This window comes from Rhinatrema bivittatum, chromosome 13 (genome assembly GCF_901001135.1).
Source record: "Rhinatrema bivittatum chromosome 13, aRhiBiv1.1, whole genome shotgun sequence".
NCBI classification, from domain to species: domain Eukaryota; kingdom Metazoa; phylum Chordata; class Amphibia; order Gymnophiona; family Rhinatrematidae; genus Rhinatrema; species Rhinatrema bivittatum.
In genome coordinates this window covers 83,080,801-83,104,768 of record NC_042627.1, presented here as the reverse complement: position 1 = coordinate 83,104,768, position 23,968 = coordinate 83,080,801, and the positions used below count along the sequence as shown (strand labels likewise).

Here is a 23,968-nt window from a genome sequence, read left to right as displayed (position 1 = left end):
CGCACTGTGCTGGATTGGCCTGCCTGCCGCCATCTGATACGTCAAACTCCCTCATCCTTCCCCCCTATCCTTGCCTTGATTCACTTATGGCAGCCGCACTACTTTACAGACTTACAGGCCAATACAGTAAAACCTGCGGGAGAGCCGGCGCTCCCAGGCCAGCACCCGCTCTCCCAACGCGCGCGATTTACTATGCAAATGAGGGCCCGCGGTAAAAAGAGGCGCCAGGGACACCAGCGCATCCCTAGCGCCTCTTTTTTGACAGGAGCGGCGGCTGTCAGCGGGTTTGACAGCCGACGCTCAATTTTGTCAGCGTCTGTTCTCAAACCTGCTGACAGCCGTGGGTTCGGAAACCGGACGCTGGCAAAATTGAGCATCAGTCTTCCAGGCCGCGGGCCGATTTAAAATTTAAAAAAAAAAATTTTTTTTTAAAGTTTGGGGCTTCTGACTTAAATATCGCTATGATATTAAGTCGGCAGAAATTAACGCCAGCCTTTGGGTAGGCGTTAATTTATGAAAGTAAAATGTGCGGCTTTGCTGCACATTTTACTTTCTGTATCGCGCAGGAATAACTAATAGGGCCATCAACGTGCATTTGCATGTTGCGGGCGCTATTAGTTTTGGAGGGGTTGGCAGCGCATTTTCGACCCCTTACTCTATAAGGGATAAAGCTAGCGCATCGAAAACTCGCAGCCAGACCCGGGCGAACAGTGCGCCCCACCTGTTTGTAGACAAAAAGAAAGTGGAACTGTGGAGGGGGGAGGGCAGGAATAAGGCTGGGTGTGATTCCCCCGCCCCCCCTTGGCTGTTTTAGTCATTTTACATACCATCGTGCCAAATAAAAGATCACAACGGCATACAACATGATGTACATTGACTGGAAAAGGTCAGAATTAAATGACTTTGTCCTTGAGGGTGCTTGCTCTGACTTCAGATTGTAATTTACAGCCCATGTTGAAATAACCATGTTTTCAGGTCACGTTTGGAGTCCACTTGTTGTGTCTCGGGGAGAGAGTTCATTAGTACTGGGCCTGCCATTGAGATCTCTTACTTTAGTTAGGTGAGTGCTCTATGATGATGGCGCAGCTGGTAATCCTTTGTTTTCAGATCTTAATGATCTCTGTGGCTTGTACGATTGTAGAGCTACAGCTACCCAAGCCAGATTTGTTAGAGTGAATGGTGAACTATATGAATGTTAGGACGTGGTATGAGATTGAACAGGAAGCCAGTGAAGAGTGTGAGATATGTGATCCTGTTAAGAGTCTAGCAGCGGCACAGTCCCTGCTAACCTCCTAAACTGTGCTGGGAAATTGCACAGAAATCAGAGCGACGTGGTTGCCTTTGCTCCCTCGCTCTGTTCTTTCTCCGAGGCCGGCGTGCTATAAAGGATCTATACAACTACTGGCTCTCTTCTGTTTCCTCAGGGGAGCCAGAACTGATACACACTGCCGGCTCTCATCTGCTTTCTTGGGTCCCAGATAAAAAGTGGCAGAACGCCATTCTGAGTTCTGCCAGGAATTAAGCCCTCGGCAATGGATGCAAAAAGGGGTTGAAGCAGCAGACGTTTGAGGGTTGTAAGCAGTAGCGCCATTCATCAAAGCCAGGGTTGAAGCCTTGACAATTCACACTACTGCATGCAGATTTCAAACTTGTGCTAATTCAAACCCTTTGTGTGTCTGCTCTTTGATCTGCAGTGTCTGCTTCAGGATATCATCACCCCCCCCCCACTCCTCTTCCCTGCCTTACAGAGGCGAGTGGCTGCTCTCTTCTCTGTCTGCTTCAGGCTCACTCTTCCTTTTCTCTTCCCTGCAGGCTGCCTGGAGGGGAGGGGCTGGATTAGGGAGTGAGTGGCTGCTCTCTTCTCTGTGTGCTTCAGGCTCATCCCTGCACTCTGCCTGGAGGCGAGTGGCTGCTCTCTTCTCTGTCTGCTTCAGGCTCATCCCTGCACTCTGCCTGGAGGCGAGTGGCTGCTCTCTTCTCTGTGAGCTTCAGGCTCACTCCTCCTTTTCTGTTCCTTGCAGGCTGCCTGGAGAGGAAGGGCTGGATTAGGGAGTGAGTGGCTGCTCTCTTCTCTGTGAGCTTCAGGCTCACTCCTCCTTTTCTGTTCCTTGCAGGCTGCCTGGAGAGGAAGGGCGGATTAGGGAGTGAGTGGCTGCTCTCTTCTCTGTGAGCTTCAGGCTCACTCCTCCTCCTCTTCTCTTCCTTGCAGGCTGCCTGGAGGGGAGGGGCTGGATTAGGGAGTGAGTGGCTGCTCTCTTCTCTGTCTGCTTCAGGCTCGCTCCTCCTTTTCTGTTCCTTGCAGGCTGCCTGGAGAGGAGGGGCTGGATTAGGGAGTGAGTGGCTGCTCTCTTCTCTGTGAGCTTCAGGCTCACTCCTCCTCCTCTTCTCTTCCTTGCAGGCTGCCTGGAGGGGAGGGGCTGGAGCAGAACACCCCTGCTGCTCTGCCTCTTAAACCTGAACATAACCGCCTTCCACCCCATTCCCCCACCTGCTGCTTTATATTTGCTGATAGTGTTATCTGAGGGGGGATATGATAGAGATGTTTAAAATCATAAGAGGTCTAGAACGGGTAGATGTGAATCGGTTATTTACTCTTTCGGATAATAGAAAGACTAGGGGGCACTCCATGAAGTTAGCATGGGGCACATTTAAAACTAATCGGAGAAAGTTCTTTTTCACTCAACGCACAATTAAACTCTGGAATTTGTTGCCAGAGGATGTGGTTAGTGCAGTTAGTGTAGCTGGGTTTAAAAAAGGATTGGATAAGTTCTTGGAGGAGAAGTCCATTACCTGCTATTAAGTTCACTTAGAGCAGAGCTTTCCAAACTTTTCATGTTGGTGACACACTTTTTAGACAAACATAATTTCACGACACGGTAATTCAGTCTACTAGTAAACCAGAGGTTAAAGGTTAAACGAACGAAACATATTTCGACAATTTATATATGTTTCCTTAAATATATACATAAATAAAATGTTTCACGACACAACCTATCTCATGAAAACCTTAAATTTATATTAAAAATATATATTCCAAGATTCATGTTATTGTTATAATTTATGAGAAACAATAATAAAACAAATTGTCTGTCCCCCACACCCTCATCTCTCTCCTCCCCCCAGCACATGTCTGGCCCCCACACACTCATATCTCTCCCCCTCAAGCACATGTCTGTCCCCCCAGCACGTTTGCCCCCCACTCACTCATCTCTCTCCCCCCAGCACATGTCTGGCCCCCACACTCATGTACCTCATCTTTTTGATTGTTGCCAGTTAAGTGCTTCACTCCCTTCCATGATCACCAGACACTGCTGCTTGCAGTCAGTACTCCTCATGGCCAGGCCTCATCGGCAGCAGCAGCAGCCAATGCAAGGATGGCTGGGCTCGTTCCACCCACCAAGCCCCCCAAAAAAACGCGATTGACAGCAAAAATCACCCAATAATAAGCAACCCATAAACTGAAAAAAAAAAGTGAATCTCTAGGAAAAAAAAAAGCCCAAACTCGCATCAGAGTTGACCGGGCTTGCGCGACACACCTGCACACTGCAGGCGACACACTAACGTGTCCCGACACACAGTTTGGAAAGCTCTGACTTAGAGAATAGCCACTGCCATTAGCAATGGTTACATGGAATAGACTTAGTTTTTGGGTACTTGCCAGGTTCTTATGGCCTGGATTAGCCACTGTTGGAAACAGGATGCTGGGCTTGATGGACCCTTGGTCTGACCCAGTATGGCATGTTCTTATGTTTGAACTTTGACCTGAAGAAGAGTACTAGTACTTGAAACCTAGTCAAAAAATTGTATTTAGTCCAATAAAAAGGCATCGCCTTTTATATATTTTTTTTATTTTATTTAACCTTTTTCTGTGTATTCAAGTGGACTAACACAGCAGTCAAACTACTTAATCCGATTCCAGTGAAGTGGTCTTAAGCCATCTGGTTGAAATAAGTTTGGCGTCTTAATACAAGTGGATTTTTAAAATGTATTTATTCTTCTTATACCTTCAGTTCCTTCAGATCATTGATGATGCTAATGGAGACACCCAATTCAAACTGTTGGAAATTTATTTTAACTATCTTAGACCATAGGTTGACTGAGGCATTTGTGATTCATCCATTTTCTCCTCCGCAGGATGGACTTCCTCATTTGTGTGCATATGAGAGGAAAAGATTAAAGAACATAGAGGAAAATGCACAGTTTTTTGCGGCTTTGAAGTTGCATGAGGTATGTATGCATTGCCCTTAAACATGTCCTATCCCTTTTAGGTCATGCTACGAAGGTAAAGTTTCCAGGTGCCATAAAGGAGTGCGTTAACGAGGAGAGGGAGCACTACTTTACATTTGCAATGGACCAGGTGTAATGAGTAGTGGTGACAGTGCAACATGGCTATCGTCATCCTAATGTAATTACGTTTGATATAATTGCTGCAGTAGCATTTAGCCTTAAAAAGCTGACTATAAATAAATGAGGAAACTGAAAGGACCGGATGTGACTGCTGAAAATCTGCAGTGCGACATTGGTCAGAAGAAATTTCTGTGCAGGCGCAGCAGAGCAAAGCTCTAATTACTTGGAGAGATTTGGTGCACAGTCGGATGATGTCACACAGACAGCGTGGCTCATTCATCCTGCTATCTATGGAAAACACTGTTCCCTGTACGTCCCAGGATCAGTCCGGACCGTGGGTTGTCTCCCCCTTCCAGCAGATGGAGTCAGAGCAAAAGCTGAGAAGGCGGTCCCTTAACAGTAAGAGCGCCCTCTGTGTCCCCTCAGTATTCCTCTGACTCCAGCAGGTGCGGGTCTCACCTATGCTTCCCCACTCAGCTTAGAAGGGATAGTTTTTAATTTATAGCTTTCTCTTCTATTTTGTTGGATGGATCTGGTTTAAAAAAAAAAAAAAAGATAAAAAGAAGTTTAGGAGAGTTTGCCTCTGGCACTTGGGTCTGAGCTTGCAGGCAGGACTCTTGTCAGGGCCTGGCCTCTCTCTGTATCTTTCTCTGTCTCCGTTTGGGGTAAGTGTAGTTTTAATTTTTCAGCTCCTTCTCTTCTGCTGCCCGGGGTATAAGCTGGTGGTCCAGCCTCTCCCCATTTTTGCCGACCCGCTGCCCGAGAGGCCGTTCTTTTTTTATTATTTATTAAGGCTTTTATATACCGAATTTCTTGATACAAATCAAATCAATTCGGTTTACAATGAACTAAGTAGAATATACAATTAACCAATCAACAAGAGATACAGAGCATACAGTTACATTATAACAAGGAAGCCTTAACTTGGAGTAGGAAAATAAAGAAGGGGTGAACGGAGCAATAAATATATAAAGTGCAATAAAATAGAATAAATACTATATACAGTGGAGGGGGCTAGGAGCCAACCTCTCTTTAATGGATATTAGGCATGAGAAATTTGGAAAAGTTTTGTTTACAGAGATGTGTGGTGAACAATTCTAGATCAGGCAATGGAGTTTGTGGTGGGGAAGGCTTGGCTGAACAGCCATGTCTTTAGTTTCTTTTTAAAAGTTGTTAGACAAGTCTCCAGTCTGAGGTCCGGAGGCATGGCGTTCCACATGGAAGGGCCTGCTGTAGAGAATGACCGGTCTCTGATGTTTGCGTGGTGCACTAATTTGATTGTAGGAACGTGTAAAGATCCCTTGTAAGCATCCCTTAAAGGCCTGGCTGTCGAGTTCTTCCTCAGCAGCAGCCTTCGTTGGTTAGAGACGCAACATTCCTCTGACAGAGTTAAAAAAATAAAATAAAATAAATGAAGGGGAGCTTTTTCGTCCAGGTCGCGTACCTGCTCTCCGGGGTCGAGCGTTGGTTTGAGAAGCAGTGGTTTCTCAGCTGCAGGCAGCCTTCGGAGGTGTTCCCTGCTCTTGCCTCCATGCCGCACGCTGCGCGATGCTCCGCAAGCGGAGAGCTGGCCTCCCGGATGTCTCGGGAGGGTCTTTGTGCTGGGTGCCTCCCCGATGGGAAGGGCACCTCGAGGCCAGAGGGGTGCACTGTTTCGTGCGCTAAATCGTGCCGAGGAGTTGAAGGGCCGGCCCCGTTCCCATCCGATGTGGGAATGGTGGCCATCTTGGATTTCTCCGATGATGCCTCCGTGCATTCTAGTGCTGATCCAGCCCTTGCGTAGGCTCCCTCCCCCCAGTTCTTACCCCAGTGGACTTGCCGGATGTAGACCTGCCTCGAGGGGATCCTCCTTCTCTGCCCCTCCCTCCCCCGCGCCATTTTCTACGGACTTCATTTTGTTGATGCACAGTGCCTATCTGGCTCGGCTGAGCCAGCAGCAGCAGGATCCGGCTTTGCCCTCTCCCCCACCGAAAGTCCCTCAGGTTGAGGAGTCTCAGCGGGTGCTGAGTGTCTCTCACGGGTCGGCTGTGGCCCCCTCAAGCCCTCTGGGCGGGTGGTCTCGCAGCCCCCTCTACCAGCTCCCCCTCCTCCTCAGGACCCCTTTGTGGACCCGGATCTGGATGATACAGCTCCGCAGGTAGAGGGCGATGATCCCAGGGTTCTTCGGCTTTTTCAATGAAATGAATTGGACCATCTTATTTCACACGTCCTGGAGGAATTGGATGTCGACCCTCCACAGGAGTCTCCAGAACCCACTACCTCTTCCAAGAAGGGGGACCCGGTTCTGGCAGGGCTCCGTCCGCCTGCTAAGACATTTCCATTCCACCCTAGCCTCCTACAATTATTAACTAAAGAATGGAAACCCCCAAGGCATCCCTGAGAGTTGGCAGGGCCATGGACAAGCTGTACCCACTCCTGGAGCAGTACCTGGAGCATCTCAAGGTTTCTCGAGTGGACTCCGCAGTGACGGCTGACACGAAAAGGACTACCATCCCGGTCACGGGAGGTGCCGCCTTGCGAGATTTGCAAGACCGCAAACTCGAGGTTTATTTAAAGCGGGTTTTTGAAGTATCCGCTTTGGGTGTCAGAGCGTCGGTCTGTAGCTCTTTCATGCAACGGGCAGGGTTAAGGTGGGTCCAGCAACTGCTTAGTACCCATGACCTTCCCTTGGCAGAGGCACAGCAAGCGGAGCGCCTGGAGGCGGTTATCTCATATGGGGCGGATGCCTTGTATGATCTTCTCCGGGTGTTAGCACAGTCCATGGTGTCCGTGGTCTCGGCGAGGCATCTCCTTTGGCTCCGTAACTGGTCCGCGGATTCTTCATCTAAGGCTCAGCTGGGTTCTCTTCCTTTCAAAGGGAAATTACTGTTTGGGGATGAACTGGACCAGCTGATTAAGTCACTGGAAGAAAATAAGGTGCATAAGCTGCCGGAGGACCGTCCTCGCAGTTCAAGGGTCTTCAGTTCCTCGCGCACCCGTTTCTGGGGACAGCGACGTTTCCAACAGTCTAGACCTCTGGCTCACAAGTCTCCTTCTTCAAGATCGCAGTCTTGGTCTCAGTCCTTTCGCGGGCGGCCCCGCTCGTGATACCTTTGCCCAAGGAGCAGTCTCTAAATCCTCCCAATGAAGTGTTGCCGGTCCACTCTTCGACTCCAGAATAGGGGGAAACCGCTCCCTGTTCCTCGGGGAGTGGGCCGAGATCACCTCGGACCGTTGGGTCTTGGATATTCTACAACATGGTTACACTTTAGAATTTGCTCGGCCTCTTCGGGACCGGTTTGTCTTTTCCCCATGCGTTCCATCCAGAAAGCAGTAGGCTGTCCGCCAGACCCTCGATCGCCTCAGTACACTCGGGGCCATCATTCCAGTGCCTCTAGTGGAATATGGGCTCGGCCACTATTCTGTCTACTTTGTGGTGCCCAAAAAGGAGGGGTCCTTCCGGCCAATCTTGAACCTCAAGATGGTCAACAAGGCTCTCCGGATTCCTCACTTTCGGATGGAGTCCCTGCGGTTGGTGATAACGGCGGTACACCGCGGCGAGTTCCTTGCCTCGTTGGACTTGACGGAGGCTTACCTTCATAGTCCCATCCAGAAAGACCATCAGCGCTTTCTCGGTTCAAGATCTTGAGGCAGCATTACCAATTCCAGGCCCTGCCCTTCGGCCTTGCGAAAGCGCCTCGAACCTTCACCAAGATTATGGTGGTTGTAGCGGCGGCTCTGCGGAAGGAAGGAATCTTGGTCCACCCTTATATCGACGACTGGCTCATCCGGATGAAGTCCAGCGGTTTATGACAGCAAGCGATCAACCGGGTTCTGCATCTCCTTCAGTCGCTGGGCTGGGTGGTAAATTTTGCTAAGTCAGCTCACCCCGTCGCAGTCTCTCGACTTCTTGGGGGCACACTTCGATACCGCTGTGGGCAAGGTCTCTCTCCGAGTGGAGAGAGGGCTGGCTCTTCAGTCGCAGGTGCGACGTTTTCGGATCCTTCTGCCCCCCTCCGCCTGAGATTATCTGCAGCTTCTGGGTACCATGGCCTCCACGATAGATGTGGTACCGTGGGCTCTGGCACATATGCAGCCTGTACAAAGAGCCTTGCTCTCCCTCTGGAAGCCGATCTCCCGGGAATTTCAGGCTCCGCTATCGATTCCTCCGGTAGTCAGCACCAGTCTCTCGTGGTGGCTCAGTCTGGATCACCTGCTGCAGGGAATGGACTTGGAAATCCCTCAATGGATAGTCATCACTACGGATGCCAGTCTCGCCGGCTGGGGAGCAATGTGTGGACCGCTCTCGGCACAGGGCCAATGGATGTCTGATCAAACAGCCTGGCCTATCAACCGTCTGGAGACGAGAGCTGTCCGTCTTAGCACTCAAGCGGTTTCTCCCACAGATCCAGGGCCGAGTGGTTCGCATACTCTTGGACAATGCCACAACGGTGGCTTATATCAACCATCAGGGAGGGACCAGAAGTCGTCATATGTCGCAGGAAACTGACAAGCTCCTTCCTTGGGTGGAACTCCATCTCTCCCATCTAGCGGCCTCGCACATTGCGGGAGTGAACAATGTCCAAGCGGACTTCTTGAGTCGACAGCACATCGATCCCAGAGAATGGGAGCTGTCCGAGCTGTCAACTTCCCTTCTCTTCAAGAGGTGGGGGCGTCCCCATCTGGACCTGATGGCCACTCAAAGAAATGCGAAGGCTCGTGCTTTTTCAGCCGACGAAGGGAACACGGGGCAGAAGGCATGGATGCCCTAGTTTTGCTGTGGCCTCAGCACTTCCTTCTCTACGTATTTCCACCCTGGCCTCTGGTAGGTAAGATACTCAGGAAGATTGAGTTGCACCCGGGGCCCGTCATCCTGGTGGCTCCGGGGTGGCCGCGTCGACCGTGGTTTGCGGACTTGATCAACCTAGCAGTGGACGGTCCTTTGCGCCTGGGACATCTGCCGAACCTTCTGCGACAGGGTCCCGTATTTTTCGACCAGGTAGAACGCTTTTGTCTTGCAGCCTGGCTTTTGAGAGGTGCAGACTGAGAAAAGCGGGGGTATCATGAAGCGATTATCTCTACCCTTCTGAAGGCTCAGAAGACTTCAACCTCGGCGGCCTATATCTGGGTCTGGAAGGTCTTTGAAGCCTGGTGTGTATCTTCAAATATCTCGCTGCGCCAGGCGTCGATAGCCCAGGTCCTGGCTTTCCTACAACGGGGGCTCAACATGGGACTGGCTTTCAATTCACTAAGGGTTCAGGTGGCAGCTCTCGGGGCTCTCTTGCGTCTGGCAGGAGCTCTGCTGTCTTCACATCCAGATGTTGTTCGGTTCCTTAGAGGAGCGAAGCATGTCAAGCTTCCTGTTCGCAGGTTATGTCCCTCCTGGAGCTTAAACTTGATACTCCGGATCCTGGGAGGTCCGCCTTTTGAACCCTTAAAGAGGGCCACTCTCAAAGACCTCACTTTGAAGACGGAGTTTCTAGTGGCTATCTGTTCTGCCCGTTGAATCTCGAAGCTACAAGCCCTGTCGTGCAGGGAACCCTTTCTCATATTACAGATTCGGGTGTAATGTTCTCCACGGTGCCTTCCTTTTTGCCGAAGGTGGTTTCTGCTTTTAATTTGAATCAATCGGTGGAGCTTCCATCTTTTTCTGATGAGGATTCCCTGCAACTGCGGCGGCTCGATGTTAAGCATGTGCTCTTGCGTTATCTGGAAGTTACTAATGAGTTTCGCCTGTCGGACCATCTATTTGTCCTCTGGAGTGGTCCCAAGAAGGGCCACAAGGCTTCGAAGACCTCCATTGCCCACTGGCTGAAGGAAGCTATATCGGTCGCATACCTTGGTGTGGGCCAACAGCTTCCGGTGGGCATTAAGGCGCATTCTCTTAGAGCCCCAGCAGCTTCCTGGGCAGAGATCCAGGCAGTGTCGCCGCAGAAGATTTGCAGAGCGGAGACCTGGAAGTCACTGTATGCCTTTGCTCGGCACTATCGTTTGCATCTTCAACCTCCGGATTTTGGTTCTTTTGGGGCTCAGGTCATCTGAGCTGGGCTTTCAGGGACCCACCCTACTTAGGGAAGCTTTGGTACATCCCACGGTCTGGACTGATCCTGGTACGCACAGGGAAAAGAAAATTATTCCTTACCTGCTAATTTTCGTTCCTGTAGTACCACGGTTCAGTCCAGACGCCCTCCCTTGGAATTTTGGGGTTTTTTTGGATATTGCATATTGCAGCTCGTCTGTCTACTGTTTTTTCCTAGTCATACCCTGTGAGTTTGTCTGTCTAGGAGTTCATTCTGCAAGTTCCTTTCGTTAGTTGGCTGTGAAAGTTAATATGCGTTTGGTGATTTGTTCCATTCGCAGTTCAGGTTTATTCTTAGATCCATCCAAACTGTTTTTTGCTTCTTGCTTGGATATACTTAATACTGAGGGGACACAGAGGGCGCTCTTACTATTAAGGGACCGCCTTTTCAGCTTTTGCTCTGACTCCATCTGCTGGAAGGAGGAGACAACCCACAGTCTGGACTGATCCGTGGTCCTACAGGAATGAAAATTAGCAGGTAAGGAATAATTTTCTTTTTTATGGTGAGCAAACTCCGGAATTACGTGTGTAACCTTTTTAAAATCCAGCCCATATATTGCATATATATGCTGCTTTTTTAGTATATTGTAAACTATAAAATAAAAACAGTGTTCTTAAGTTGCTCTTACAGCTCTGTAATGAGCTTTATGCCATTCCCATGCAGTCGTCCTTGTACATTAAAACTACTTTGGATCATTTAAGTGACTGATTCATTCTCTATCAAACATTTTGTGAACCATAACCTGGTATCAGAAACCTGCAGCTGTATTTGGGTCTTTTCTGCTCTGTCCTGCTTGTGAGGCACTCCTCTTATACCATAAGAGGTGCTCTGCACTGCTTTTAATCTATATTCTGATTCTTCATGTAGCCTCTGCTTTAGGATTCTGGCTGAAATGTGCATGGGTTACGCTCAGTCCTGGGGCTAGGTCCCTGTACACAATCACAAAAAAATGTATTTGGCCCTGGAGTGTGGATTCTTTGATTTTAGGGGGAGGCTGAACCTCCGTCTCTGAGCCAATAACCACGCTGGACACTCAGGGTGTTCCGAAAAACAAACTTTACTGTACCAAATCTTCAGGGGCTATAATATGGCCTCTGTTATGCCCATAAATTGTCCATAGTCTTAATCCTGTTTTCTCTGGGTAAGTGTCCCTCAGCATGGCTGCTCCCAGGCTTTGCAGATAAAGTGCTTAGTAGGGCAGGGGTCTCCTGTCTCTCTAAAGAATTTCCTCTTCCAGAATGGGAAAAGAAAAACAAAATACTACTTCTGCAGTAGGCTCCAGTGAGGATCTCCAGACAATCAGTCTCCTTCTGAAGTCAGGACAGGAATAATCAATAATCCAAAATTATTCAGGCAAACTGAGACAAACCTGTCCATGCTGGTTGGGGACTCCCCGTCTGCGAGATATTGGACTGAGGGGCCTAGCCTGGGGGAGAGAGGATCCAGATTGCAAGAATGGCTGCTCCCTGACATTTACATTCTGCCAAGCTGGAGTTTGTGCTTTTAACTAGAATTGTTTGTTTTGTCCTTCTCCTTCCCTTGAGTGCTGGGAGATGGGGAATGAGTATAGAGCAAGGCAGTGTGGGAGATGTAGTGTGCTTGGGTGCATGCTGGCAGCATTGATCTGTGTTAATCTTTCCAGCACTTCTCTTCTGCATTTAGACATGTACGCTTTACAAACCCCATAATCAATGCCTTTATTTTTCACCCCAGACAGCTGCAAATCTTCACCGGATCACCACTGGCCAATCTCGCAGAATCGCAAGGTACTGATAAACGTGCATGCACGCTGTTTGCAAGGACTCTTTACCTGTACATTTCACCCAGTTGAATGCAAGGTATACTCATCTTAGTGTGGTTTTATCCTGGTGACAAATATATAAATAGTGGGGGCACTAAGAGGAGAGGATCACCTTGCTGGTGGCTGAAAGGAATCAGTAAGTTTTTGCCTGGGAAATTTTCTTTTTTAAAAGTATTGGGGCGAAGTTAACTATTTGGGAATATTATTTAGTGCGTGTGCTTTTAATAGTCAGTAAGGCAGTGAATAAACAGAAGTTCCCTGTACGTACCAGGATCAGTCCAGGACACCTGGGTTGTGACTCCGCACCAGTAGATGGAGACAGACTAAAACTTGTGGGCGGAGCCATATATGCCCCTGTGCCAGTCACAGCCCCTCAGTCTTACTCTGTCTCCAGTAGATGGTGCAGGTCCGGTCACAGCTCCTCCCTGCCCTGATTCTGGTACTCCGTCAGGGTTGGTTTTTCTTTCCTTTGGGTTAGGCCAGGTTAGGCTTTTGGTGTTGTAATTGGAATTTTTTGCCAAATTGTCACTGACGTCCGTTTGCCCTGCCTCCCAGGGGGGTTGAGAGGTCCTGAGGGGACTACCCCCCCCCGGTTGAGGCCACTGCTAGGGTCGAGGACCCGGTTTGCCATTTAGCAGTGTCAGGGGTGACACCGGGGAGCCCGGTTCACTCACCCCTGCTGGACTAGGGCTCCAGGACCGCGGACAGCGACAGGCCTTGTTTTTTGTAAAAAAAAAAAAAAAAAAGTTTGTCTGTTTTTTTCCGGCTCTCTGTTCCTTGTGTCGCCGCTCTCGGGGGGGGCGCCGCTGACAGGGGGGAAGCTGCTCCTTGCGTCGCCGCTCTCGGGGGGGGGCGCCGCTGACAGGGGGGAGGCCGTTCGCGCGACTTTGCTTTCTTCAATTTGATTTCTGTTGCGGCCCTCTTCGCGCCGTTTTCGCCGGCATGCCTCGTGGCTCCGCTTGCCGAGCCTGCGGCTCGGCGCGCGCGCGTCTCTCTCGCGACGGTCTTTGCGCTTCCTGCATCCCGGGCGATGAAGGGTCGTCCGGGACGTCTCGGGGGGCTCGTGTGCGGCGCGCGCGACCACCGCCGAGCGGGGGGGGAGCGTTGGAGAAGCCCCAGGATTTGTTCCCGCTCAGCGCGGGAGTGGCGGCCATTTTAGCCACGGGCCGCGAAATGGCGCGGGAAGCGGCAGGGCCTGCGGCCTTGCCTCCGGCGCTGTCTCCTCAGCGGAACCCGGCCGGGGGGGGTCCCTCGGGGGACCCGGGGTCCCCGGGGAGCCCAGCGGAGGCTGATTCGGGTTCCAGCTCTTTTTCAGAGGACTTTGCGCTTTTGCTGCGCAAAGTCCTGAAATGCAGGAAAAGTAAGGGCAAGCGCGGCCGGAGGGAGTCCCGCAGGGCTCCGCCGCTGAAGAAGTCCAACAGTGGGGCCCCGAGTGCTTCCAGGGGAAAACGTCCTCCGCGTGGCGTCCCACAGGAGGCGGACCTGGATTCCTCCACGGGGGCAGACACTGATGCCTCTGAAGAGCCACAAAAAGGGACCGATGACGTGGCAGGGGACGGATCCGCTCCAGCTGCAGCAGGAAAGGCGTCACAGGCAGCGGAGGGCGACGATCCCAAGGTGGTACGACTATTCCGTAGGGAAGAATTGCCACCTCTAATTCCAGCCATTCTCCAGGAACTGGGAATAGACCCCCCTCCGCCGGCGGTGGTTCGGCAAGAAGCGAACATGGATCCGGTCCTGTTGGGCCTCACGGGTCCGGCAGTGGCTTTTCCGTTCCATTTTTCTTCGACGGACATCATGTTCCGGGAATGGGACACTCCGGAGTTAGGTTTGAAGGTCAGCAAGGCCATGGACAAGCTTTACCCTCTCCCGGAGGATGCGCTGGACCTTCTCAAGTTCCCCAAGGTGGATTCAGCGGTTTCGGCGGTAACCAAGAGATCTACTATTCCAGTTACGGGAGCGACAGCCCTTCGGGATCTTCAGGACAGGAAGCTGGAAGTACAGCTCAAGAAGATTTTTGAGGTTTCAGCGCTAGGAATTCGGGCCGCCATGTGTACGAATTTCGCTTTGAGAGCTAGCTTGCGCTGGGCTCAAGTCCTCCAAGCCAATGCGGATCTTTCGGCAGAGGAGGCAGCACAAGCGGATAAGTTGGAAGCGGCAATAGCATATGGTGCAGATGCACTCCACGATCTACTGCGCACTTCGTCTAGATCCCTGGTGGCGGCTTGTCTCGGCGCGCCGCCTCCTGTGGCTCCGCAACTGGGCGGCGGATGGCTCTTCTAAGGCTCACCTCGGGGCGCTGCCTTTCAAGGGTAAGTTACTGTTTGGCAAGGAATTAGATGATTTAATGGCTTCCCTGGGGGGAAAATAGGGCTTTCAGGTTGCCTGAAGATAGATCCAGGTCGCGGTCTTCCTTTGCATCCAGGTCCCGTTTTCGTGGGCCCAGGAAGGCGCGCCCCTCAAAGGTCGTCGGGGCAATCGTACAGGTCTTCCTCCTCTCGTACCCCACAGTGGCGGCGCAGCAGCAGCAGTCTTTTCACCAGCAGTCCTTTCGTGGGAGGCGCTATGGTAGACCAGGGGGTGCCCCTGGCCATCATGGCGCCCAAATCTTCACAATGAAAGGAGGTCGGCCCTTCTCCCGCCGCAGCCTCAGCACGCCGTTCCCAACGTCGGGGCGCGGTTTGCTGTCGTTCTACGAGAGATGGGCCGGAATAAAGTCGGACCAGTGGGTCCTCACCGTGATAAGACACGGCTACGCGTTAGATTTTGCTCGCACTCCAGTGGACAAGTTCCTTGTGTCACCCTGCAAGGCTCCCGAGAAGAAGGCGGCGGTGCTAGACACCATCCGCCGCCTAGAGGACTTGGGAGCCATCTCCCCCGTTCCGGTCGGCCAGCACGGCGAAGGCCGTTACTCCATTTACTTCATCGTACCAAAGAAGGACGGCACGTTCCGACCAATTCTGGATCTCAAAGGGGTGAACCGATGCCTTCGCGTTCCTCGCTTCAAAATGGAGACGATCCGGTCAGTCATCCCCGCGGTCCGGCCAGGCGAGTTCCTGGCCTCCCTGGACCTCACGGAGGCGTATCTTCACATAGGCATTCAGCCGTCGTTCCAACGCTTCCTCAGATTCTGCATTCTGGGCCGGCATTACCAGTTTCGGGCGCTCCCGTTTGGGCTCGCAACGGCCCCTCGTACATTCACGAAGGTGATGGTCGTGGTGGCGGCGCAACTGCGCCGAGAAGGTCTTTTGGTCCATCCTTATCTGGACGATTGGTTGATTCGGGCGAAGTCCGAGGATCAGTGTCGGATGGCGGTGGCCAGGGTCCTCCATCTGTTGCAGTCCCTGGGATGGGTGGTCAACTTCAGCAAGAGTCATCTGACACCCACACAGTCCTTGGAATATCTGGGAGCTCTTTTCGACACGAAGCAGGGCAAGGTGTTTCTGTCGCTCGAAAGGAGGGGCAAACTGCTAACTCAGGTGCACCGCTTGTTGTCTCTTCGCAATATTATTTAGTGCGTGTGCTTTTAATAGTCAGTAAGGCAGTGAATAAACAGAAGTTAGTGTTTGTATATTAAAAACAAAAAAAAGGTAGCCAGAAGCTGAAATAAGCTAGGAGCAGTGATACCTAAGTAAAAAGGTTGAAAAGTTCAGTAACTCACCTTGGAAAGATATTAAGGTAGTGTGATTTGGTTTGATTAGCTACCAACACTTGTTAATCAAGATCGGAGAGCATGAACCTGGTGCAGCAGGAAAGGATCCTGTAGCAAGGACCTGCTCTCCAGGTGGTGCATTGTCCTTTCGCACCGAGGTTCCCTGTACGTACCAGGATCAGTCCATTTTCGCTGACAACGTTCAAATACTTCTCCCTATAGAAGGGTCCATTGAGAAAACCTTGAAGCTCTGGAACATATATTTTACATCTTTACAACAATTACTCACCCAGATGTTCCTTTCTTTAAATCATACTAAAACAGAAATTTTATTGATTTGCAATAAAGTCACTGAAAAATAAACAAAATTAAATTGACACCAACAACTCCTTCCCATCCTTCATGAAGTAAGAGACTTAGGCTGCACACTAGACAGTGAATTCAACTTGAAGACATCAATAAAAGCCATAGTAAAGGATGGATTTTATAAATTGCAGGTTCTAAAAAAAACTAAAACCCCTGTTGCACAGTAATGATTTCAGGCCCGTTCTGCAAGCACTACTACTATCAAAACTAGATTACTGCAATGCTCTTTCACGAGGCCTTCCCACTTCCACCATTCGTCCCCTGCAGCTTTTGCAAAATGCTGCCGCTAGGCTCCTAACCAACTGTAAAAAAAAAATATGACTACATTACTCCCGTTCTGAAAGAGCTTCACTGGCCTCAGATTCATCATAGAATTCAGTTCAAATGTTTGTCACTAATACACAAAACCATTTATGGAAATAAGATCGAATGGTTAAATGCGGCATTACGTATTCACACGCCGCAGCGTAATCTTAGGTCCTCAGGCAAAGCACTCCTTTCTATACCATCACCAAAAACAGAACACTTAATGCCCTCTCTTGGACAGTATTTATCACTGGCAGGCCCCAAAATATGGAATTCATTACCATTAGACATCAGGCTGGAGGCAAACTTATATTCATTAAAAAAAAAAAAAAACCAAACAAAACTAAAGACATGGTTATATGAACAAGCTTTCATACAGCCGGGATGATCCCCTGAACAGGCTTTCTCAATATATTCATAAATGATCTGGAAAGAAATATGATGAGGGAGGTTATCAAATTTGCAGATGATACAAAATAATTCAGAGTAGTTAAATCACAAGCAGACTGTGATACATTACAGGAGGACCTTGTGAGACTGGAAGATTGGGCATCCAAATGGCAGATGAAATTTAATGTGGATAAGTGCAAGGTGTTGCATATAGGGAAAAATAACCCTTGCTGTAGTTACACGATGTTATGTTCCATATTAGGTGCTACAACCCAAGAAAGAGATCTAGGTGTCATAGTGGATAACACATTGAAATCGTCGGCTCAGTGTGCTGCGGCAGTCAAAAAAGCAAATAAAATGTTAGGAATTATTAGAAAAGGAAATGGTTAATAAAATGGAAAATGTCATAATGCCTCTGTATCGCTCCATGGTGAGACCACACCTTGAATACTGTGTACAATTCTGGTCGCCGCATCTCAAAAAAGATATAATTGCGATGGAGAAGGTTCAGAGAAGGGCTACCAAAATGATAAAGGGGATGGAACAGCTCCCCTATGAGGAAAGACTAAAGAGGTTAGGACTTTTCAGCTTGGAGAAGAGACGGCTGAGGGGGGATATGATAGAGGTGTTTAAAATCATGAGAGGTCTAGAACGGGTAGATGTGAATCGGATATTTACTCTTTCGGATAGTAGAAAGACTAGGGGGCACTCCATGAAGTTAGCATGGGGCACATTTAAAACTAATCGGAGAAAGTTCTTTTTCACTCAGCGCACAATTAAACTCTGGAATTTGTTGCCAGAGGATGTGGTTAGTGCAGTTAGTATAGCTGTGTTTAAAAAAGGATTAGATAAGTTCTTGGAGGAGAAGTCCATTACCTGCTATTAAGTTCACTTAGAGAATAGCCACTGCCATTAGCAATGGTTACATGGAATAGACTTAGTTTTTGGGTACTTGCCAGGTTCTTATGGCCTGGATTAGCCACTGTTGGAAACAGGATGCTGGGCTTGATGGACCCTTGATCTGACCCAGTATGGCAGGTTCTTATGTTCTTATGGCAGATTTTGTAAGATGGGTAACCAGAAACTGATTCTCTGAGTGTGGTTGCCCCCCTCTTGCTAGTGGTCACATTCAGACTTTTTCCTAAAATTCTTCCTCCTTTTGCTCCCTGCTCCTCATTCCACCCTTTACCCCCCTCGCCCTGCATGGGAGCTTAGTTTGCTTTCTTCCGAGCCCTGCACAGGCCTGAGTGCTGCCGCTGCTTTCTCACCCTGCTTGAAAGGTGGCACTTTTTTTTTTTTCTTTTTTTAGCCTGGCGCAGGAGCTGCTGTGCACTGCTGCCTTCTGGCTCACTGAATTGAAACACTGTACAGAAACACTGGAGCAGTGTGGGGCGGCAGTAGCTTGGAATGAAGAAACATACAACAAGAATTTTCTTGCAAGATAAGTAATTTTCGTTTGCAAACGAAAAAAAACAAAACTTGTACTAAATTGATGGCCTGTGATTCTCCCTCATAGATGTGGTCCAATACTAACTAGACCATATACAGTGTCTCTTTTTATATGATGGTCATCCACCTTTATCATTCAGTCTTCCAGACTGATGTGGTGAATTGTTTGTCTTGGACTCTGGCTCACTGAGGCAGCTGGCGTGCTTTCTTCCGGCCTTTTGTGCAACCACTGCTTCTCAGAGTGGGAAGCCAGCTCTTGCTAGTGGTGACCACAAAACATTCTGGTAGTGGCTACATTTGTAAACATTGCTTTCAACAAATCATAACAAACAATTGTGTGTGGCTGAAAAAGGTGATTGCAATAAGCCGAGCAGCTCCAGCCTGGCCAGCCCTGTCTTCTGCCAGCAGTGAGTGAAAAAGGCTTCGTATCTGCACTCTCACTCTCCTCTTGGGAAGCAGCAGCCATCATCCGCCATGGGTACCAATTAAATCTATTGGATATCCTGCAAAATTGCTCTCCATGCCCATTTTGGAGGCCTATAGCACATCAGCAGGTACTATGATCCGAGGTCCCTGCCTCTTAACAGCCGGAGTGGTCGAGCCCGTATCACTAGGGTAAAGAGAGTGGGGATTCTACTCCAGGTACTTCCTAGTTCCAAAGAGAACAGAAGGAAGACCGTTCCATCGTAGACCTGAGGGCCTTGAACAAGTTTCTAAAAAAGAAACGTTCAAGATGGTTTCCCTGGGCATCTTGATCCTCCTTTTACAAAAAGGGCACTGAATATGCTCCCTTGACCTAAAGGACGCATATCTAGATCTTCCCGGTTACAGGAAGTATCTCAGATTTGAGCTGGAAAAACAGCACTTCCCATACAGAGTGTTGCTGTTCGGGTTTGTGTCCTCCTCCCGGGTCTTCACAAAATGCCTGGTTATGGTGGCAGTGCACTTCCGCAGACTTGGGAGTGCATGTATTCCCGTATCTGGACGATTGGCTGGTCAAGAACATGTCTCAGGCAAGGGCCACCAGATCCATGTGCTTGACCATTCAGGTGTTGGAGTCACTAGGAGTGGGGAGCTCATGTATATGAGCTCAGCACCCAGGGACTGTGGTACGCTCAAACATTATCAGATCAGTTTCCTGGAGCTTTGGCGATCAGGTATGCACTATTGGCTTTCAGTTCGGCTGTCCAACAATGTTGTCCTGATCCAGACCAACAAACATCCATGTGGTATGTCAGCAAGCAGGAAGGCATGGGATCGTACCTCCTGTGTCAGGAAGTGGTCCAGATCTGGTTGTGGGCCCTGTCCCACAGGATGGTGCTCGGGGCCATGTACCTGGCCGGAATGGAGAATGTAATAGCGGGCAGGCTGAGTCGACCTTCAGACTCCAGTAGTGGTCCCTGGACCAGGGGTAGTAAATCGTATTTTCCGCCTCTGGGGGAGCCCAGACGTAGATCTGTTCACGTCCCTCTGCAACAGGAAGGTGCCTCTGTTCTGCTCCCTGTACATGGTAGATGCCAAACTAGCCTCAGACGCCCTTGCCCATCATTGGGGCAAGGGTCTTCTGTATGTGTATCCTCTGATTCTCTTAGTGGCGAAGACTCTCTGAAGCTTCACGCGGACAGAGGGATTAAGATCCTCACTGGCTAAGACAGGTCTGGTTTCCACTCCTCCGAGAGTTGACCATCTGGAAACTGATCAGCCTAGGGACTTATCTTGCATGATGAGATCTAGGTAAGGGCAGGCTGCAGCATCCCAACCTTCAGGCCCTGTCACTCAGCCTGGATGTTGAAAGGTTAATCCTGCAGCCGCTTGATTTTTCAAAGGATGGTCTCACGTCCTGGTGGCTTCCAGAAAGCTTTCCATTAGAAAGTGCGATGTAGTGACGTGGATGAGGTTTTTCCTTTTGGTGTGAGCAGAAGGCCTTAAATCCGTTCTCCTGCCCCACATAAAAACTGCTTGATTACCTTCCATACCTATTGGAGGCTGACTTAAAACCCAACTCCGTCTGGTTCATATTAGTGCAATTGGCGCATACCACCATGGTGAAGATGGTACGCCTACCTCTGTTCAGCCTATAGCTGTATGTTTCATGTAGGCCTGCTTCATTTGAAGCCCCCCCTAAGGTCTCCCGCTTTGTGTTGTGACCTCGACCTGATGAAAGCTCCTTTTGAGCTGCTGCACACCTGTGACTTGAACTACCTGACCTGGAAGGTAATATTTTTGGTGATGGTCACTTCAGCATGCAGTTTTGGCAAACTCCAGGCCTTAGTGACTTATCCATCTTATACTAAGTTTTATCATGACAGGGTGGTCTTGTGTACACACCCTAAGTTTCTTCCTAAGGTTGTGATGGATTTCCATCTTAACCAGTCAGTCATCCTGCTAATTTCTTTTCCCCAGGCCTCATTTGCACCAAGGTGAACGATCACTGCACAGTTTGGACTGCAAGAGAGCCTTAGCTTTCTACCTGGAGCAGACAGAAGCCCATAGTCAGTCCATCCAACTTTTTACTTATTTTGATAGGAATAAGTTGGGCATTACTATTGCCAAACAAACAATATGCAATTGGCTAGCAGACTGCCTCTCCTCCTGTTATGTCCATCTGTCAAAACTCATTCTGTTAGAGCCATGGCAGCTTCGGTGGCCCATTTGTGAGCAGTTGCCGTGGAGGAGATCTGCAAGGTTGCGACGTGGATTTCTCCCCACACATTCATATCCCACTACTGTCTGGATAGGACGGCCGACGCAACAGTAGGTTCGGCCAGCTGCTTCCGGAATCTGATTGAGGGGTAGAACTCGACTCTCCCTACCCAAGGCCTGTTTATGTTCAGGCTTTCTTCCTTCCTCTGTTACGACAGGACTGGTGTTGTGCCCGTTGGCACCTGCATAGGTGTCTGTTGGCCCCTTTTGTGCTGGGGAGCAGCCTGTAGCTAGAGATTCATCCATGTGTGAGGGCCACATCCTGCTTGTCTTTGGAGAAAGTAGAGTTGCTTACCTGTAACAGGTGTTCTCTGAGGACAGCAGGATGTTAGTCCTCTTGAAACCCGCTCACTACCCCGTGGAATTGGGTTTCTCCTATTTTTTATTTTAATCGTAATTCTGTTTGAGACTGAAGAGGGACCCCGAGTAGACACGTGGTATAGGACATTGCTGGCATGCTCAATGTGTAACTAGGCACATTCTAGAAACAGTTCTAGAAACTTTGACATACGTTTTCCACATTGGGCTCCATCTCATGATGGCACCCATGTCCTTGAACACCTGTTAAAGGTAAGCAACTCTGCTCTCTCTCACACACAGTCTCTCAGGCAGGTATCCTCGCTCTCACATGCATCGCAAGATCAGCATAAAGGCAGTGGGAACCCTGTCAGGTCCCGCACATGAGGAAGGAAGAGTGGAGGAACCTCCCGGGCTCCCTCTTCTTTTCCTCCTGGCTCAGGTTGTGTGAGGTACAAGGTGTGCCATTTGCAGTGGCGCACACAGGCGCACCTTGAAAAACCGCTGATGCTCACTAACTTAAGAGGGAAAGTCTATCCTCACTTTCTGCATGCCACAAAGATTTTTCTTGCATTGCTGCTGCTGCTGCTGCTGCTGCCACCGCTGCTGCACACCTGCCAGGTGTGTGGCCCCATGCAATTGTATGTTCTACACGCCCGGTTGCGCAGGGCCTGTATGAAAATTCATGCTGAAGTGTTAGCTAGCTCTTCCAAGAATCCTGGTAATCACTGTAAGGAGCAAAGTCTCTGCATGGGATCTATGAGAAGGCCTGGGTGGGTTTAGCCAAGCCTTAGCTTGCTTTGAGGCGAAGGAGTAGCAGTAGTTTCTTCCACAGTTTTGGGGCATAGCAGCTGAATGCTGGAAGGTTAATCTGGCAGTGGAGGGCAGGACTAGATAGTAGCTGCTGGGTTTTATGTATTGTGCTTCGTAATGTTGTCTCTTGTCAGCGTGTGCTGTGCACATCTCACATTAGTTACAGGAACACAGCAGCTGGATGTGTGTAGTGGATACCAAGAAAATGTAAGAGTACAAGAGAAACTGATGGTGTAGTGCAGGGAGCAGCCCTGTAATGACACTTCCAATACTCTCCTAAAAAGTGTGCATGTGTGGTGTAACGCAGAGTAGGGATGTTTGAGGATGGGACTACAGATCCTGGATACGGGGGCACTTTGTCACCTACACACAGGGAGCATGTGTGGCCACTTGCTATGACTGTGGCTTTGGTAGTGCGCTTTGTTACCACTCCTCAGATGTATTGATGGCTTGTCCCTGATCAAAGTTAGGGTAAATGTCGTCATTTTGCACTTGCTCCTGGAATGGCCCTGCTTTTTCTATCCATGGATTGGGGGATTTCTCCTTTCACCAGGGTAGTCAAGGTTTGACAGGTGTGCTCCTCCCTACCATCTTTCAGGCAGAATGGTTCATAGAGAGGACCCCTAATCTATGCACACAGGCAGAGACAGATATAGCAGGAAGAAGAGGAGATATCTCAGGGATGAAATGTGCCTAAAAGCAGTGACAGGTGTGCTCCTCCCTACCATCTTTCAGGCAGAATGGTTCATAGAGAGGACCCCTAATCCATGCACACAGGCAGAGACAGATATAGCAGGAAGAAGAGGAGATATCTCAGGGATGAAATGTGCCTAAAAGCAGTGACAGGTGTGCTCCTCCTACCATCTTTCAGGCAGAATGGTTCATAGAGAGGACCCCTAATCCATGCACACAGGCAGAGACAGATATAGCAAGAAGAGGAGGAGATATCTCAGGGATGAAATGTGCCTAAAAGCAGTGACAGGTGTGCTCCTCCCTACCATCTTTCAGGCAGAATGGTTCATAGAGAGGACCCCTAATCCATGCACACAGGCAGAGACAGATATAGCAAGAAGAGGAGGAGATATCTCAGGGATGAAATGTGCCTAAAAGCAGTGATAGGAGTGTGTGATGAATGCTTGTAATTGTTGCATGGACTTAGATTTCATGGTAATGACTTGGTGTCAGTCTGTTCATCAGGTAAAAGCTTTTGGCCTGTTTAAGGAAAAGTTTCAAGTAAGAACTGCTGGTTTGTTTCCTTTAGGAGAAAACCCAAGAAGGTGGAAGAAGAGACTACGCTACGCCGATCCATGCGGCTACAAAGAAAGGAGCCGTCGGGGACAGCCCTGCCTGAAGCAGTGGCCCAGCCGGAGCTGGCGGTGAATGCACTGGTGAGGAGAGGCGGACGGAGTCACTGGAAAAAAGGAATCCAGGGCTGAGGAAGATTTTTCAGAGCTGGGACAGTTAGGCCCATCGCCTCTGCCCACGTTTCCTTTCTATTGCAATATTGCAGATCCTACTCGCATTATTTTCCCTTCACTTCCCTGCAACTAAGTTGTTTTTTTTTTTGTTTTGTTTTTTTCTTTTTTTATCCCATGCTTTGTGGTTTCGTACTGGGGTTTTTTTTGTTTTTTTTCTTTTTTTATCCCATGCTTTGTCGTCTCGTGCTGGGGTTTTTTTCTTTTTTTATCCCATGCTTTGTCGTCTCATGCTGGGGTTTTTTTGTTTTTTTTTCTTTTTTTATCCCATGCTTTGTCGTCTCATGCTGGGTTTTTTTTTTGGTTTTTT

General features: G+C 49.4%; 1 protein-coding gene across 1 annotated transcript in view; it reads left to right on the top strand.

Moving 5' to 3' along the window:
* WDR76 (WD repeat domain 76) overlaps positions 1-23,968 on the top strand; it is a 54,951-nt gene that overhangs the window by 997 nt on the left and 29,986 nt on the right. Inside the window, exons 2-4 of the mRNA XM_029575864.1 lie at positions 4,135-4,227; positions 12,120-12,172; positions 23,445-23,571. Of these exons, the coding sequence (XP_029431724.1) occupies positions 4,135-4,227; positions 12,120-12,172; positions 23,445-23,571 (273 nt within the window). The remainder of the gene's footprint in view (positions 1-4,134; positions 4,228-12,119; positions 12,173-23,444; positions 23,572-23,968) is intronic.